The sequence below is a fragment of the Paroedura picta genome, chromosome 7 (assembly GCF_049243985.1).
Source record: "Paroedura picta isolate Pp20150507F chromosome 7, Ppicta_v3.0, whole genome shotgun sequence".
NCBI lineage: Eukaryota > Metazoa > Chordata > Lepidosauria > Squamata > Gekkonidae > Paroedura > Paroedura picta.
The window spans coordinates 3,038,090-3,056,246 of NC_135375.1; the positions used below are offsets into that span (position 1 = coordinate 3,038,090).

Consider the following 18,157-nt stretch of genomic DNA (forward strand, 5'->3'; position numbering starts at 1 on the left):
TCGCCTTTGATAAATTTAAACACTTAAGCATTATTTTAATGCGGGTCTCTCCTTGATGTTAGTTTAGGAGTTCATAAAATTTTCAAGACGTGTGTTATTTACCCCGTAGCCCTTGACTGTGTCGTCCACGTTTAACAAGTTCCTAAATACATATATTATTTAACTGATGCCGCCATTACGCTCGAGCGCATAAATATTCAGAGACTTTTTAATAAGCTCCGCTTTTATCCATTGGGCTGCTGGGAAACTTTGGCTAGTGGGAAGCCAAGATGCTCACCACGGGGACTGAACCTTCAAAGACCAGAGCAGAGCCGAACGGACCAGCCTCCCTTTCTGCTTCGCCTACACCGACTAAGTTTTTTTAAAGTTAAAGTTAGACTCTTCCAGCAAAGGAAACTGGGATGGCGAAGGGGCCAGAGGGAGAATCGCTCCGAACTTTGCAATAAGAACATGATGGTTAGACAAGGTCAAAATGGACACTGGCCAGAGTACTATGCCACTAGAAGGGGTGCAAGGTCGAAAGATGTGGCCACAGCTATGACACGGGATTCGGACAAGACTGAATGGCTCACATCGCCATCGTTTCATTACGATTTTCCAATTGCCGATATTTATTAATTACATTTCTGTGGCGCCCACCCTTGCGGCTCAGGGCAGTTCACAGATAATTCGGTTATATGTCTAATTTATTTATTTATTAGATTTATTCCTCGCCTCTCCCCAGAGGCCCGAGGTGAGTTACAGACATAAAACCCCAATAAAAATATACAATAAAACATATAAAATGTATCACATAAATCCCCAGACAAGAGAACAAGATGTGGTAAAAACTCAGGTCATATCTACTCTACACCCCTTGGTAACCCACTCGAGGAGGAGGGAGGACAGAGGGTGCCAGATGGAGTACGCTACTGCCGCTGAAATGGGGCATTTACTCCTTCACTTGTGGAATAATGCAGCCTACGTGGTGATTGCGTTATTGTTTTGATGGGGTTTGGCGTGTGTTTCGGATCTGGTTTTAATCGTTCTAATGATTTGGGGATGGCTTTAATGGGAGCTGGGGGGTAAATGGTAATGACTGGGGAAGGCACTGGCAAACCACCCCGTATTGAGTCTGCCATGAAAACGCTGGAGGGCATCACCCCAAAGGTCAGACATGACTCGGTGCTTGCACAGGGGAGACCTTTACCTTTTAAAATGGTTTTTAAGATCTGGATACACAAAGCTGCCTTTGGTCCCTCAAAGTCAGGATTGTCTATTCAGACTAGCAGTGGCTCTCCAGGCACAGATCTTTCACATCGCCTACTATCCACCTACTATGAGCCAGCTTGCTAGGAGGGGCAGTATACAAATTTAACTCATAATTTAAAAAAAATCCATGGAGATGCCGGGGATTGAACCCGAGACCCGCTGCATGCCGACCACATGCTCTGCCAGTGAGCTGCAGCCCCTCTGATTTTATTCTGTGCGTTTTTAATCTGTTCAAGAAACCACAGGGTCTCATAAAACCCTGGTTGAGAAAGCCTGTTATAAACCTTTCAAGGATCACGTAATCGCAGTAGAAGTGCTAAAAAATAAGAAGAAGCAGTAGCAGCAGCAGTAATTGTTATGGAAGAAAAAGTAGAAGAGCTAATTTTTTTGCACCCTGCTTTTTACTATGTGAAGAGATAGGTGAGGGCGAGAGAACCGTGACCAGTCCCAGGTCACCCAGCTGGCTGCATGTGGAGGAGTGGGGAATCAAAACCGGTTCTCCAGATCAGAGGCTGCCGCTCTTAACCACGACACCAAACTGGCTAAGAAGACACCATCATGCAACTAAAGATTAAGGAGAGACCAACCATGCCACTGAGGTAAAGCCCAGCCCAAGCACACCTGTAGTAAATATTAAGTAGAGTTCTGAATTCAATAGCAAATATCACATTCTGCACCTGGCTCCAGTGTTTTGCAGCTGCACTGAGGACAACGTCCATTCCAGGGTGGACAATGACGAAGGTGGGCACATGGAGCTGCCCTCTAGTGCAGGGGTAGTCAACCTGTGGTCCTCCAGATGTTCATGGACTACAATTCCCATGAGCCCCTGCCAGCGAATGCTGGAAGGGGCTCATGGGAATTGTAGTCCATGACCATCTGGAGAACCACAGGTTGACTACCCCTGCTCTAGTGAATCAGACCCATGCTCCTTCCAGGTCAGTGTTGTCTATGCAGACTGGGAATTGGGTGGAAGTCTTTCACATCCCCCACTACCTGGTCATTTAAGCAGAGATCCCACAGATTGACCTGAGGCCTTCTGCCTGCCAAGGAGATGCTCTACCACTGATCTGTGGCCCCTCCATAGTGGCGCATTAGAGTTTCGGGTTTTGTATTACACCGTTTTGCTTTTAATGACTTGCTGTGCCTAACTCTGAGCGCATTCCGCACAAATGCAACACAACACAACGTCCAATGTACAGACTGCCCCCACCAAACACCATTTGGGCATCTCGTGAGATCCGTCTCCCCGTCCCAGCCACTGAAAGAACGCCAGGTTTCCTACAAAGATCGGCAAAGAGCTTTGGCAGCCTAGAGACAGATGGTGAGTTGAGAGGTGTTCGCTTGTTCCATTACCTCTAGCAGACAGGTTCAACACCATCCCTGCAAAGGCAAACATGACAGCAATTACCGAGCGGGACGGACAAAAGAGCCCAACCACGGTGGGGCACGAACTCCGCTGTGGATTGTTTGCAGTCTTGATTAAAACACGGCCGGCTTCAATTACCCTCCCGTCTGTCATTGAGTCCACAAAAACCATTGCCCAAGTCCACGGAGAAAAACTGGAAGCTGCCGGCTTGGTGCGATGGTTAAGAGCGGCAGCCTCTATTCTGGAGAGCCGGGTTCGATTCCTCGCTCCCCTTCCACATGCCATCAGCTGGGCCCGTCACAGTTCTCTCCGAGCTCTCTCAGCCTCATCTCCCTCACAGGTGACTGATGTACAGAGAGGGCAATCATAAGGCACTTTGGGACTCCTTTGGTTCGTAAAAAGGAGGGCACCATAAAAAAAAAACAGCTCCTCTTCTTCCAAGACAGAACTTGGCTTCCGAACTTGGCTTGCCACTCATCTCCTTGCTGTGGCCAAGAAAAAACAGCCTCTTTCTTCAGACCCACGCAAGCCATCGTCTCTTTTGCTACGCAGGCTCTCACCCCGGAATACCAGAATACCAGAAAACAGTTAAGCGGCACAGTATGCCCCCAGGGGGTTCAACAAGCTGAGCCCACGGGACTCTCTTGGGGGACCAAATTTCAAACAGCCGCACCGCGAGACTGGCCAATCCATGCCGATGGGCCCGGCTCGATTTACGTCCAGACCATTCCCTCCTCCTGCAGGGCAACCGTCTGCTTCTCAGAGTTCACCCAGCTGATGTCTCAAGGCAGATGCTGCGTTTTTACAAAAGGAAAAGTCACAGCCTGCTTGTCCTGGTGACCGACCCCGAAATCACTGGATGTGCATATCCTGCAATTCATGGATACCGGTGAAGTGGGTCCAATGAGGATCCGGGAGACCCAGGTTCGAGCCCTCGCTCTGCCATGGAAATGTCTGGGTGACCTTGGGCCAGCCACACACTCTTAGCCTAGCCCACCTCACAGGATTGGTGTGCGGATAAGAGAGAAGAAGCCACTATGGGTCCCCATTGGGGAGAGTCTCTGGGTATAAGCAAACTAAATGCCATCAAGAAGATGACAACCCCCCCCTCCCCCCGTTACCACTGTTTCTTTCCTGACATTTATCAGCTGCTGTTCTTCTTTACAGAGCAGCTCACGGTATAAATCAGATGAATAAAAGTACATGAAATCAAACTTCTAACGCCACGCTTTAAGACGGCTTGAATCAAACACAGCCGTGAACGGAACTGTCTCCGCTACAGCTCAGCGTCTATACTTTGCCGAAGCAACAGAGTTGGAGGCTCCTTCTGGGATTGGAGATCCAGGCCTGGGTAGATGCAGAAGAAGACAGGAAGCTGCCTTCAGCTGAATCAGATCATCGGTCCAGCGATGCCAGCATTGTCTGCTCAGACTGGAAGCTGCTCTCCAGGGGGTCAGGCTGAGGTCCCCCTATCTCAGGGGTGGGCAAACTGCAGCCCTCCAGATGTCCCTGGACTGCAATTCCCATGAGCCCCTGCCAGCGAATGCTGGCAGGGGCTCATGGGAATTGTAGTCCAGGGACTTCTGGAGGGCCGCAGTTTGCCCAACCCTGCCCTATCTGATATTTTTAACTGGAGGTGCCAGGGATTGAAATACGAAGAAAACTAATATCCCGTACGCTACCATTTCGGACACAAATGCAGGTTTTGCAAAATTATCACGGGGAACAGAGGGCGGGGACCCTCACGTGTCTCTCCAGTGCTCATTTGTAGCACGCGGCAGTCTGATACAGAGTCAGACCTCCGTCTCTAGAGGGCTGCATTGTGCATTCAAGCTGGTGGCTGGCAGGGAAAGGTTCCTGACTTTTGTGACTTGACCCCCTCCCTGGAGCGGCGGAGGGACTGACCCCGAGACCAGCATTCCGGGCACGCTCCCCCTTTCTGGCGCGGCGGACCCTCCCCACAGCTCCGCCTCCCCACCGAACACTCTTGAAGTTTTTATCCCTTCCTCTGCAGAACGGGAAGCATTTGTATTCCGGCTTGATAAGTCATTTATGCAGTTCCTCGGCCACGGAGCTGACTTGCGAGAGATCTGAAATTAACTGATCGGAGGTACATGAAGGATTCCGAATCACTCGTGGAGGACAGGTAAGTATTCCCGTAGTTAAAATTATATTGTTTTAAATTATGTCCTTGTTTTACGTTCCTAGTTTTTATAGGGTTTTATGTAGTGTAAAATCGCATGTATTAACCTTCTGCCATCTTTGCCCGGCTTCTCCCGGAAGAAATATTTATGCTTGAAGAATCTCTTGCCGATAAAGGTAAAAAACAAAAGCCCAGAGGGATACAGTTCCCTTCACTACAGCTCGGCGGTGCTCATTAGCAATCATGGGAGCTACGCGTGCAGAAAGGCGCCGAAGGAAAAGAACACCCCCACAAGCCTACGTTCCACCTCAAACACCTAAGCAGATGCAGCCTCAAAACTCAGAACGTCACCAAGCTAGACAGAAGAACCAGGCACCAAATCCAATAAGTCTGTGCAAAATTCTTAACTCTGTCAAAGGAAGCATCAAAGCCAGGACCCCTGTTCTTATGCGGCAACCCATGTGCCATGTTCTATGCCAGTGGTCCCCAACCCCCGGTCCGGGGACTGGGACCGGTACCGGGCCGCGGTTCCTCCTCGTCCTCCTCACCTTTGGTGCTCTCCAGCGGCCACCATGGCTGGGGCTCCCCCTAGGTGTGGCACTGCACAGCTGCTGCTGGCAGTGCCTTCCAGTGGGCAGTGGGAAGTCAGGGGCACCGGTGGGAAAGCAAGTGGAACCAGCGGGAAAGCAAGGGGCTCAGGCAGCGATGTCCCTCAGCAAAAAACTACCCCCCTGGGCCTCAGTAAAATTGTCAAGCGTTGACCGGTCCCCGGTGATAAAAAGGTTGGAGACCACTGTTCTATGCTCATCATGTGCCCCAGCCTCTTCCCAATGCACGTTTGTGGATGGGTCTTTAATGCAACATATAACTGAGTAGACAGACACCTAAAATTCCAGTGAAGAAAATCTAGAAGACAGAAGAGGGACAAGTCTTGTCTAGGCATCTCTTGCTCCCTGAAGGAAATGTGGCATTCCACTGGAGGGGGTGGAAAGTGTTGTCAGGCGGCAACAGACCCTGGGCTTATGGGCTTTCCGGCCTACAGACGTTCAAAGGCGGCTTGATGTTGCCTTACTCTGAAAGCCGGGCAGGGCCTGTAAGACGGAGCTGCCGGGCTTTTGGTTGAGGCTGGGGAGGAAAAGCTGTCCTGGGGAATAAATAACCTACAATCTGGAGGTCCCGCCTAGTAGAAGATCTATTTGGTTGTACCAGAGCACGGAGGCAGCTAGGATAGGCGATCCACGGACTGGCGTGGGGGAGGAATGGGGCTCCGCCATCTGATGGAAATTTTAGATTGTTTTTGTATTTTACTGGGGATTAACTTAAAGGGTTTTTTATGGCAACTGTGTTTTATTTTTTTTTTAATCTGATATAAGCAGCCCTGGGTTGACTATGTCGGGAGGGGCAGGTTGTGAATTAAAATATAAATAAATAATCAAGGTACGCTGAACTTCCTTGGTGGCCTCCTGTCCAAGTGTTAATCAGGGGAGACCCTGCTGAGTTTCCAAGATTAGATGAGGTCCAACCATCCACGTCAAGGCAAGGGACCGTCATAGGTGATTAGCCACTGCCTGCATCTGCGGAGCCACCCTGGCCAACCGCACAACTTGCAAGATCTAACAAGATGGGGCTAGCTTGGGCCATCCAGCACAAGGTGAACAAGCACAGAGGGTTGGCCATTGCCTGCCTCTGTGTAGCCACCCCCTGGGCTTTCTTTTTGGAGTCCCCTCCAAGCACTAAGCAGGGACGACCCTGCTAAGCTTCTAAGGGCTAACGAGAATGGACTTACCTGGTTGATCCAGGCCACAACAGTGTTCCCCTACGCAACGGGAAATATTGTGGATGTGGCTTTTTCAGAAAGTATAAACATTACCATTTAAATGTATCCTGATGCAACAGAGCCGAGAAAGCCATTTCTGACTTTCTGGCTCCCATAGACCAGAGACGGACCCTGTTCTACCACCTCTCTCTGGCCTCATAATATGCCCAAAGAAAACTTCGCAAAAACTTCGGTACCTTCGCAAAACTTAACTAATGACACTTCAGAAGCCCAGGGCATTTCCCCTGCTCCCCAGCCCCCAACCCATGTTCTTACCAAGGACACAAGTGGCAGCACGGTACAGTGAAATGCTACAAGCCCTAGACAGCCACTGCATCACTTGTGGGAAAGGAAGCACTGCACACTGGCAATCACAAGATCACAGAGGCATGGCGATACGCAATCCCGCCTTCTGTTGCTCAACCGGGCTTATCAAGGAGTGTCCTCGGCTCTCAAATGACCCACGTCCCTGTTTTGGGTCTTGCACCTGCGGCTGAGGGGTGAGCCTCGAGCCTGCACCCATTCTAACAACCGCGTTCCATTTCCTTCCGGAACCACCTGTTCAAAGCCACGTAGAACTCTTACTTTTATTTCAAATCCTGCGGCCGAATCCTCCCAAATTTGAAACAAGAGAATTTGCTAGAGACAATTCAAACATCTTAATGGGTGTGAGTCAGGGGTCCCCAACATGGTTCCTGTGGGCACCATAGCACTCGGCCAATACCCATTGGATGCTTTAGGATGCTTTGGGCTGATCCTGCGTTGAGCAGGGGGTTGGACTAGATGGCCTGTATGGCCCCTTCCCACTCTATGATTCCATGATTAACCTGGAACCTGCCGAGTGTTTTCAGGAAGTGGGCGGGGCCAGGTGGGGATCCTTCCCAGCACAGCTTTCGATTGGCCACTGGCTGTGGACATGAAAGCAACAGCGCTTCTGCAGCAGCTGCGCTCACAGTGCTGGCGGCAATCTCTCTCACGCTCTTCTTTCCCAAGGTTATTGGGTTTTTTTGTACATTCCCCCGCTTCTCCCCTGCGTCTGGATTTGCCCTGTGTGTGTGGCCCCGCCTCCCATGGCAGCCATTTTGAGCTGAAATGCCAAAGGTGTCCACAGGCTCAAAAAAGATTGGGGACCCCTAGTAGATTTAACATCCCACCCATTTCGCTGTAGCCTGAGCTCAGCAAATTCCTGGTGGGCTGAATCAGAATCACACAGAGCTGGGAGAGACCACTGAAGGCCATCCAGTTCAGCCCTCCCCACCTTGTTGGGGACTTAAAAATCACACACTCCTGGTAGGGGCTCATCCAATCTCCTCCCAAAAACGTCCCACGAAGGCGACTCCACCACCCTCCGAGGCAGCATAATCCATTTGCGAACAGCCCACACCGCCAGAAAATGCCTCTTAATATTTAAGTGGAGCCTCCTTTCTTGTAATCTGAACCCTTTGCTCCTAGTCCTTGTCTCTACAGCGGCAGTAAACAAGTCGGCCCCCTCCTCAACCAGCATTCAAACCCCTTCACGATTCCACAATCACCTAAAAAGTCCCCCAAACCCACAGGACGTTATCCCAGGACTTCCCCGCCCGCACGGGACAGGTATGCGGCCAAGTTCCGAGCCTCCAGGTGCAAACCAAGAGGAGGACGTGGGTCTGCCACGGCATTATTGAAACAAGATGAGGAGAGTAAGGTGGGAGGGGGGCCGTCTATATTTTACAAACGCACTGATTCCACGCCGTTGTATTTAAGTTGACAAATATCTACTTCGCGGTGAAGCAACATTCTGGGAACAGCTGGGTGGCAGTTTCCAGCTCAAATGAGCCAGAAGCACACGCTGGCAAGTCACCTCCGATCGCTTCTGAATGGCAGCGCATGGAGATTTATGCCCGGCCATAAATTAGGATAATTATTTCTCTCTGGTTTGCTTTTCACTCCAGACAAGACAATTCGGGGCTCGACTCTCCCCCTTTCGAAGAGAAAAACGGGGGGAGGAAAAAAAGGATATCTTCCCTTTCTTTGACGATGAGCTCGTTCTGCTCCTCCAGTTGTCGGATCTTCTTCTCGAAGGACTCCTGCTCGGCTCTGAGACGCTCCTCCGTCACTTCTTTCTCTTCGCTCACCCTGAAAGCGGGGAAAGAACAGGCTGGAGTCAGGCCAAGGGCAGAATGAGCTTCCTCGCCCTCCCCTTGCTCCTCTACAACTCTAACTTGTGGGCTAAGGCAAGGGTAGTCAACCTGTGGTCCTCCAGATGTCCATGGCCTACAATTCCCTTGAGCCCCTGCCAGCGAACGCTGACAGGGGCTCATGGGAATTGTAGGCCATGGACATCTGGAGGACCACAGGTTGACTACTCCTGGGCTAAGGGATGGGGTTGCTTTCTAGCATGGGGTGTGAAGGTAAAGGTAAAGGTAAAGGTATCCCCTGTGCAAGCACCGGGTCATGTCTGACCCTTGGGGTGACACCCTCCAGCGTTTTCATGGCAGACTCAATACGGGGTGGGTTGCCAGTGCCTTCCCCAGTCATTACCGTTTACCCCCCAGCAAGCTGGGTACTCATTTGACCGACCTCGGAAGGATGGAAGGCTGAGTCAACCTTGAGCCGGCTGCTGGGATTGAACTCCCAGCCTCATGGGCAGAGCTTTCAGACGGCTGCCTTACCACTCTGCGCCACAAGAGGCTCTTATTGGGTGTGAAAGGGGGCCCCAAAACACAAACATTCAGTAGCGGTTTAAGTCTCTGCCGTCCAGTCTGATTGGGCTTCCCAGCGCCTGAGCCCCTCCCCCTCCACTCCAGCCTGGTGTGATAAATACTATTGTGTTTATATGTGTTATCGTACACCACCCGGTGCCAGGTTGGAATAAGCATCAAATCAGTCAATAATCGTCAATCAGCAAGTATCTGTAACCATTAGTGCCTTTAATATTTCTGAAAAGGCACTAAGGGCGGAGCACTGTCCAAGTCGGTATCCGGACACCGCTTCTGCCAGCATGGGCCAATCCGGGTGCGCCCACAGTGCCTGTCCCTACGAGCTGGCAACAAGACACAATGGCTGCTATCCGCGAGACCCTCCCTAGCGGTGGGGCGATGTGGACCACGCTGCCTGGCTCAGCCTCTCAGTCCACTAGGCCAATGGCGGCAGCACCAAGCCAGAGGGGACATTCAAGCACCAGCATGTGCCCACTACCAGTGGCAGTGCCCAGGTGGCAGCCAAGGGGAGGACCGCCTGCCACAAGGTCAACACGTGCTCGCTGCCACGCCTTGCCCGCCAGTCCATTATGCTGCAGGCGGTGCCCAGCCAGCCATGCAGCTGCAGATGAGCCCCGGCAGTGGCAGCAGAATGTGGGCATCAGCAGCAACAACATGGCGGCGGGGCCCAGGCTGACCGGCCACAGCACCAAGGCCGCTGCGCTCTTGCCCCGCCCCCTTCGCTGGGCTACAGTTAAGGAGGACACTCCGTACCTCCTGGAGCTGGCAGCCCCAGGTGCCCACCACCGCCCACCTCCAGCCCATTCCCCTGCTAGCGCCTGCTGCATTTGCAGTGTAACAATACATTTTAAAAGTCTTCCACTGTGCCCAGCCACAGTCTCTGCCGTGCACATCGACGCTGATGCTTCTCTTGCCCGTTAGGCAACAGAGAGACTTGAAGGCCCGATGTGTCCCAGAGGCGGGGGGGGGGGGGGAGACGGGGGACGGACAGCGGCCCTTGTGAAGAAGATAAGCTGCCACAGATACAATTACCCACAGGTGACCAAAACGACGGCCAAGAAAATGGATACACACGCTTTGTCAGATTATGTCGGATTTATGTCAAGGCCTGCTCAAGACCGGGTGGAGATTACCGTGTGCTTGCGTGCTTTGTGGCTCCTGGCGGAAATGCCAGAAATGATTTCTGAGTCTGTCGGGAAAGAAATCTCACAGAGCTGAACTAAAACTCTGGCTCAGTCGTGGCGTCCCTTCTCGGACTTCTTGGAGCCCCTCCTCTCCCCGCGGCCCCCGCCCGGCCTTCTTGCTGGGTTTAGCACTCATAATTCGGCAGCACCAAGAGCTCTTTTTGTGGCAGGAACAGGATACGGATAACTCTTCTTCATGAAAACACAAGAGCCCTGCTGGATCAGGCCAGCTGCTCAGCTTCCAGCCTCACATGGCAGTCAACAGGCTCCTCTGGACGGCCAACAACAGGGCATTGATGCCAAAGCCTTCAGAAGAAGTCTGCTGGATCAGACCAGACCAGCATTCCATCTAGCCCAGCCTCCTATCTCACAGAGGGGCCAACTCTGGAGAGACAACAACAGGGCAGAGAGGCCTCGGCCTCCATAAGAACACCAGAAGAGCCCTGCAGGATCAGACCAGGGGTCCATCTAGCCCAGCTTCCTGTCTCACACAGAGGCCAACCAGTTCCACTGGAGAGACAACAACAGGGCAGAGAGGCCTCGGCCTCCATAAGAACATCAGGAGAGCCCTGCTGGATCAGACCAGGGGTCCATCCAGTCCAGCCTCCTGTCTCACAGAGGGACCAACCAGTTCCTCTGCAGGGCCAACAACAGGGCAGAGAGGCTGAGACCTTCATAAGAACATCAGAGGAGCCCTGCTGGGTCAGACCAGTGGTCCATCTAGTCCAGCATCCTGTCTCACACAGTTGCCAACCAGTTCCTACAGAGGGCCAACAACAGGGCATGGGGGCTGAGAGGGTCCTCCTACGTTGTCTCCTGGCACTGGGATACTGAGGCTGATTGCATCTGAACATGGAGGTTCGCTTCAGTCACCACAGCCCCAGATAGACCTCTCTTCCCTTTTAAAGCGGTCTATGCCTGCGGCCATCACTACATCCTCTGGCAGAAAACACCACGTTCCAAACAAAACTGTGTAAAGATCCATCTCCTTTTGTCTGTTCTGAGCCTACTGCCCGTCAGATTCATTGGATGCCCTTGAGGTCTGGCATTTGGGAAGGAGGAGAAAAAAGGTCGTTGTCACCAGTCTCTATCCAGTGCATAATTTATGACCCCCTATGGCTTTCCCCCTTAGGAGCCTCGGTTTTAAACTGAAAAGTCCCCAACTCTTCAGCCCTTCCCCCCTAGGGACGGTGCTCCAACCCCCTAATCCTCTTGGTCGCCTGAAGGCACGCCAACCGGTTAAGGGCAAAAAATTGCCACGTTGTACATCAGAAGAGCCCTGCCGGACCTGACTGGTTGTCCATCGAGTCCAGCATCCTGTCTCGCCCACCAGTTACTCTGGAAGAACCGCAAACAGGCAGTAGAAGCCACAGACGGACCTCTCCGCAATGTATAGCCCTCCTTTAAAGCTGTCGATGCCAGCCCATAAAACAAATTTATTTATTTATAATTCCACTTCTATGACCGCCCCTCTCGGCATAGCCGTCTCGGGGCGGTTTACCACAATTTGATGCAACAGTTACATTTAATAAACGATAAAAACAATCTAAGTTTCAAACTCAAAGCAACTTGTTCCAAGCCTCTCTAGTCCGAAACCTTTAACTGGAGAGGAGATGCTGGGGATTGAACCTGGGACCCTCTGCATGCCAAGCAGATGCTCTCCCCCTGAGCCATGACCCACATCCCTTGGCAGCAATAGGCACCGGGGGCAAAACCAGCCAGCAAGCAACTAATAACTTCATGGCAGAAAGGGTGGGAAGGCTCGGGGCTCAGCTAAAGCAGTTCAGTGCGCCGTGGGGGGAAACCAGAGGAGAAGGAGCTTGCACACGGACGGACTCTGCCTTGCTGCAGCTTCAGCAGCTCAGACTTTTGCTCAAAGCCTAGAATGGAACCTCCATGCAAATCCGAATACTTCAGGATGCCCCTTTTGGAGCAGGCCACAACTCTTTGTGTGGTGCTTGATGGTGTTTCAAAAGCATCTTTTAGGCTACCTTAGAGCAGGGGCAGTCAACCTGTGGTCCTCCAGATGTTCATGGACTACAATTCCCATGGGAATTGTAATCCACGAACATCTGGAGGACCACAGGTTGACTACCCCTGGTTGTGAGGCTCATGAGAATTGTAGTCCACTAACATCTGGAGGACCACAGGTTGACTACCCCTGGTTGTGAGGCTCGTGGGAATTGTAGTCCACTAACATCTGGAGGACCACAGGTTGACTACCCCTGGTTGTGAGGCTCGTGGGAATTGTAGTCCACTAACATCTGGAGGACCACAGGTTGACTACCCCTGGTTGTGAGGCTCGTGGGAATTGTAGTCCACTAACATCTGGAGGACCACAGGTTGACTACCCCTGGTTGTGAGGCTCATGGGAATTGCAGTCCACTAACATCTGGAGGACCACAGGTTGACTACCCCTGGTTGTGAGGCTCATGGGAATTGTAGTCCACTAACATCTGGAGGAACACAGGTTGACTACCCCTGCCTTAGAGGACGGCATGGGGGAACTAGAGGGGCGCCAAGTTCACAGGCTGCCACCTGGCAAGTAAAACCGCCTAGGGCCTGCCCTGAATGGATCCCCAGATCCAATAAATTTGGACTTGTGGGACACCCAACCGAGATGAGACTCGTTCCGGCTCGTTAACAGTGGCAGCTTTCCCATGTACAAAATCACACACTTCCCATCCCCTCGGCAAGTGGATTTTCACTGGGGGAAAGATGGCGAAAACCATTTGCGAGCGGTTGCTGAACTGGATGGAAAACGGCGTTTATTTAGCACACGTCAAACTCTCTTAGTGGCGTTAACTGGCTGGAAGGGAGATGCGCGGGGCGTTTCCCCAGCTTGGTGCCTGACCGCTTCCTTGGCGGGGGAATCTCAGAAGCAGGCGGAGTGCAGATGCAAGCAGGGCGCAAGGACCACTGAATGCTGCCGCTTCTGTAGATTGCTGCTGATTTACAAAACGGACTGATTGCCCCCCTAAGGGAACGGCCTGTTTTGAGCATTTACAGAAGCTCTCTGGCTGCCTGCGGAGCAGGTCCTCCCACCTCCTGCAGAAGTGATAGCTACAGTTAGGGGAGGGGGAGGCAAGGGAAGAGTACAATTAACTCATTCCAGCTCCTAAGAAGAGCCTGACCGAAACAGAACAAGGGCCATCTCTTGTGGCTGTTCTGTTCCGACAGCTAGATTCCAGTCCGGTGTCAATGCTCTCCTGGTCAGACATCTACTATGGTAGCGATCCCCAACCTGTGGGCTGCGGACCACATGTGGTCTGTTGACTAATTGGAGGTGGGCCGCGAAGGACGCCTTCTCTCCCCCCCCCCCCAGCCCTTTACAACACACTTTGGGTGTCCTTGTCTCCCATCACTCCCAGATGGGACTCTCGTTGCAGAGAAACAAGCTCAGGGTTCCCATTGATTTGTCATTGTCATGAGTTAAAATTTCCACGAAAATAAAATGTTCCTTATGTTCACTGTTGTGGCGTGTCTGTATCTTATTTTGAAGGGATGTTTAAACATTACCATAGCGATCAGAGAGCGTCAGGGCAGTGGCTGAGAGTAGAGGAGTAAACTACCCCCCCCACACACACACACACACTGGGCATCAGTAAAATTGTCAAGCGTTGAGTGGTCCCCGGTGATAAAAAGGTTGGGGACCACTGTACTATGGCATATTTTAAAGGGGAGGTAGACAAGGAAGGGCCTTTTCTTGCCCTCTGGAAGTGCTAGAAATACAGGGAGGCAGCCTGCAACGAGCAAAAACAAGTGGGAATTACACGGCTCGATCCCTTCATCCCTTCCTGCGCAACCCCAACTGGAAGCGTAGCTTCCTTTAGCAGGTTTGCAATCTCTGTGTTACAGCCATGAGCTTCACAGGGGTAGGCACTTAGACACAGGAACCCATGCGCCTGTGAACAGACTCATCAAGGACACCCTCATGCGACTTACTCCAACTGACCTTCTAATTTTGACCTTGCTCTCTCGGCCAAGGCGCTCAGGGCAACATACACGGGCTTCTCATCCTTATTGGGTTTTCACAATGATCCTGCAAGGAGGACCAGAACCAATGGGATGAAATTAATTGAAAAGAAATTCCATCTAAACATCCGGAAGAAGTTCCTGACAGTGAGAGCGGTTCCTCATTGGAACAGGCTTCCTCGGGAGGTGGTGGGCTCTCCATCTTTAGAGATTTTTAAACAGTGGCTAGAGAGCCATCTGACGGAGTAGCTGATTCTGTGAAGGTTCAAGGGGGTGACAGGTGACAGTAGAAGAGCGATAGGAATGTGAGTATCCTGCATAGTGCAGGGGGTTGGACTAGATGACCCAGGAGATCCCTTCAAACTCTATGATTCTATATAAACCACCATGAATCAGGATGGTCTGGGAGTGGTGGTTAAGAAATATAAGTAAGAAACCTAAAAGCAGCCCCCGTTATGAAATGCACCCCCCCCCCCCAAAATCAGGAAGGAACCTGCCCGCCAGCCCGTTTTAAACAGCCCAAACCTTTCCACCTTTTCCAAATGGAGAGGAAAATTACGGCAAGTTTTAAAAGAGGGAATGAGGTGAGAGGAAGTAAAGCTTAACTTCCCCTATTAGGCTGTAGAGAGCTTTTTAATTATGCCCATTAAAAATATGATGAGGTTTAAAAAATAAAAAAAGAGAACTAAGTATCAGAGAGCGTTACGCTGATTTTACCTTTCGGAATTAATGTTGCTGCAACGCTCTTTTTCTTCCCTGAAAAAAGTTCGAGGGAAATATCAAGCCAGGGGCTGCGGTGGCCGGGCAGGGAGGCGAGGAAATCACAGCATCGAAGTCTGAAAGAGAGGTGAACCCCAGGCCCCGATGCCTTGTGCTGGATTCAAAACATTTCAGCCTTTAATGGACCCACACAGCTCCCATTTTATTTCTGTCGCCCAGAGAGGCGGGCTCCTAAATAGCTGGGAGAAATTAGCTTTTAAAGAAACACAACACAGGAGGGGGATCTCCACCGCTGCTTAGGGGATTGTTGCCTTCGAGGACACTGGCAATAAAGAAGTCGGATGCTTGGCCAGAAAGGTTCTTATTCATAGAATCATAGAGTTGGGGGGGACCTCCTGGGTCATCTAGTCCAACCCCCCGCACTGTGTAGGACACTCACAACCCTCTAACTCACCCACTGTCACCTGCCACCCCTTTGCCTTCACAGAATCAGCCTCTCCGTCAGATGGCTACCCAGTCTGCTTAAAAATCTCCAAAGATGGAGAACCCACCACCTCCCGAGGAAGCCTGTTCCACTGAGAAACCGCTCTCACTGTCAGGAACTTCCTCTGGTTGTTGAGACGAAATTTCTTTTGAATTATTTTCATCCTATTGGTTCTGGTCCGTCCCTCTGAGGCAAGAGAGAACCACTCTGCTCCATCCTCCATATGGCACCCTTTTAAATACTTGGTTATCAGATCCCCTCTCAGTCGTCTCCTCTCCAGGCTAAACACACCAAGCTCCCCCAACCTTTCCTCATGCGTCTTGGTCTCTGCCCTAACCCTTCACAAAATATTTTGGTGGGTAGCCGTCTTGGTCTGAAGCGACAGAACAAACTATGCATTCAGGGCCTCCTGTAAGGCCTATGGAGCTTTATTCAGATGCACACACATGAAAGCTCATACCTTGAATGGCCTTCAAGATGCCCCTGGACTCAAACGTTGTTCTCTTTCAAACAAGACTTCGCCTTGCTTAGGTTATTTGCACATCCGCCAACAGCACCAACCGAAAGTTTCTCAAAAGAAATAATTTTGCACGCGGTGGACCTGCATTGCTGGCAATTTGGATTTAGAACAAAGCTGGGCACTTTTAAGACCAACAAAGTTGAATTTGGGATATAAGCTTTCACGTCCAGGCACACAAAAGCTTATAAGCCAGAATTAAAATTTGTTGGTGCCACTGGACTTTGTGAAGGGCTGACCAGACTGTGGTTCTCCAAATGGCCGGGGACTACAATTCCCATGAGCCCCTCATGCTCATAGCAACTGTAGTCCATGGACATCTCGAGAGCCACAGCTTGACCATTCCTGTTCTGGCTGCATAAGACCTGAATCTGGCTTCATAGTTTTGGATTTAAGCACCTAAATTGTTGCTTTGGTTCTATTTAGCTGTTTGGGTTATTTTAACCGTTACACAGAATTGTTCAAGAAGATACGGATTTCAAAATGGGAAATCTGATTCCATTTAGTCTCTTGCAACGGAGGTCGCCATGATTTAAAATCAACCCACTCCAGTCGGCTTTTCGGCCGTGCCCAGAATCTAATGCGCAGCCGGGGAACAGGGTCCCTTCGGATTACCTAAGGACAAAGCAATGCCATTCTTAAAGGGTACCTCTCAAGCCCTTTAAGTACCTGCTTTTAAACACACAGCAAAACCCAAACCCACAACTCTGGTTTCCCCTTCACCCAGGCACGAAACCTAAAATATAACCCAGGAAAGAACATTGTTCTTTCTGCTAATAAAACACAGAATGAAAAATCACAGGAGGGAGGGAAAACGCCTTGGCCGCCCTCTAGTGGCACAAATGCCAGACCGGCTATGCCGGCCGGAGAGCAGGTCCAGCTAAGAATTCTCTGCCAGATGCCACAGGAAATCCGGAGAGGAGGCTCTGCTTAAGTGACGTAATGGACAATGAATAGAAGAACGTGGCACCGAATTGCAGCAGACTCATGGCGCTCCTATCCACAGGGTGCTCTGGCCAAGAGGGGAGGGGGACGTGCGTCAGCGGAAGAACATCTGCTCAGCACGCAGAAGGTCCCAGGTTCAGTCCCTGGCCTCTCCAGTTGGTCTCCATCCCCTTCCTTCCCAAGACCTTCTGAGAACATGCAAATTCTGAGCAGAGATTAAAGTGCTGAAAAATGGGGCCAGGCAAAGTCCGGCTGGATGGCAGGGAGCTGGAGAAGGGTGGCTTCCTCCAGACCAGCCTTTCTTAGCTGTTTGACCCCAAAATGTTCTTCATCAGGCTTCGAGAACCCCCAGAAGTGGTGCGATCGTGCAGAAAATTGGCCGGGGGAGGGGGCAGGGTTGGCATATACGTTCACAGCATCTGATAAATGTTTAGCAAACTTTTAAAATGTATAAAAAAATTAAATAATTCCCACCCCATTTGGGACACCCTTCCAGGGCTGTCGAGAAACCCCAGGGTTTCACGAAACTCTGGGTGAGAAAAGCCTGCTCCAGATGCTGGACTTACGACATGGTTCCCGTCTTCCTTAGTCCTTCTACAGATTCTGGCTCATTTATTCTCAGCAGCAGGACTCAGGGCAGATTAATCGGAACAAAACTACATGAACACGTGAGGCTGCCCTTATAGTCAATCACACACCCTGATCCACCACAGTCAGGACGGCCGACTCTGACAGTGACTCTCCAGGGTTTCAGGCAAGGGAAGGTCTTTCACATCCCCTGCTTTCAACTAGAGACCCCAGGGATTGGATCTGGGACTTCCCGCATGCCCAGCAGATGCTCTTCCACTGGGCCGCGCAGTCAAATAGCGGGAGACATGCAACGAGCAGTAAGAACCTCTTGTGGCGCAGAGTGGTAAGGCAGCTACATGCTCTCTCAAGCTCTGCCCATGAGGCTGGGAGTTCGATCCCAGCAGCCGGCTCAAGGTTGACTCAGCTTCCAAGGGCGGTAAAATGAGGACCCAGCTTGCTGGGGGGTAAACGGTAATGACTGGGGAAG

General features: G+C 51.3%; 1 protein-coding gene across 4 annotated transcripts in view; it reads right to left on the minus strand.

Moving 5' to 3' along the window:
- Nucleotides 1-18,157, minus strand: part of LOC143841984 (protein hinderin-like) — a 224,760-nt gene that overhangs the window by 189,897 nt on the left and 16,706 nt on the right. For all 4 annotated transcript variants that reach the window (XR_013232958.1, XM_077346539.1, XM_077346540.1 and 1 more), the window contains one exon: nucleotides 8,576-8,691. Coding sequence is in view for 3 of the 4 variants with exons in the window: in XM_077346539.1 (XP_077202654.1) it covers nucleotides 8,576-8,691 (116 nt within the window). In the remaining variant the exon portion in view is untranslated. The remainder of the gene's footprint in view (nucleotides 1-8,575; nucleotides 8,692-18,157) is intronic.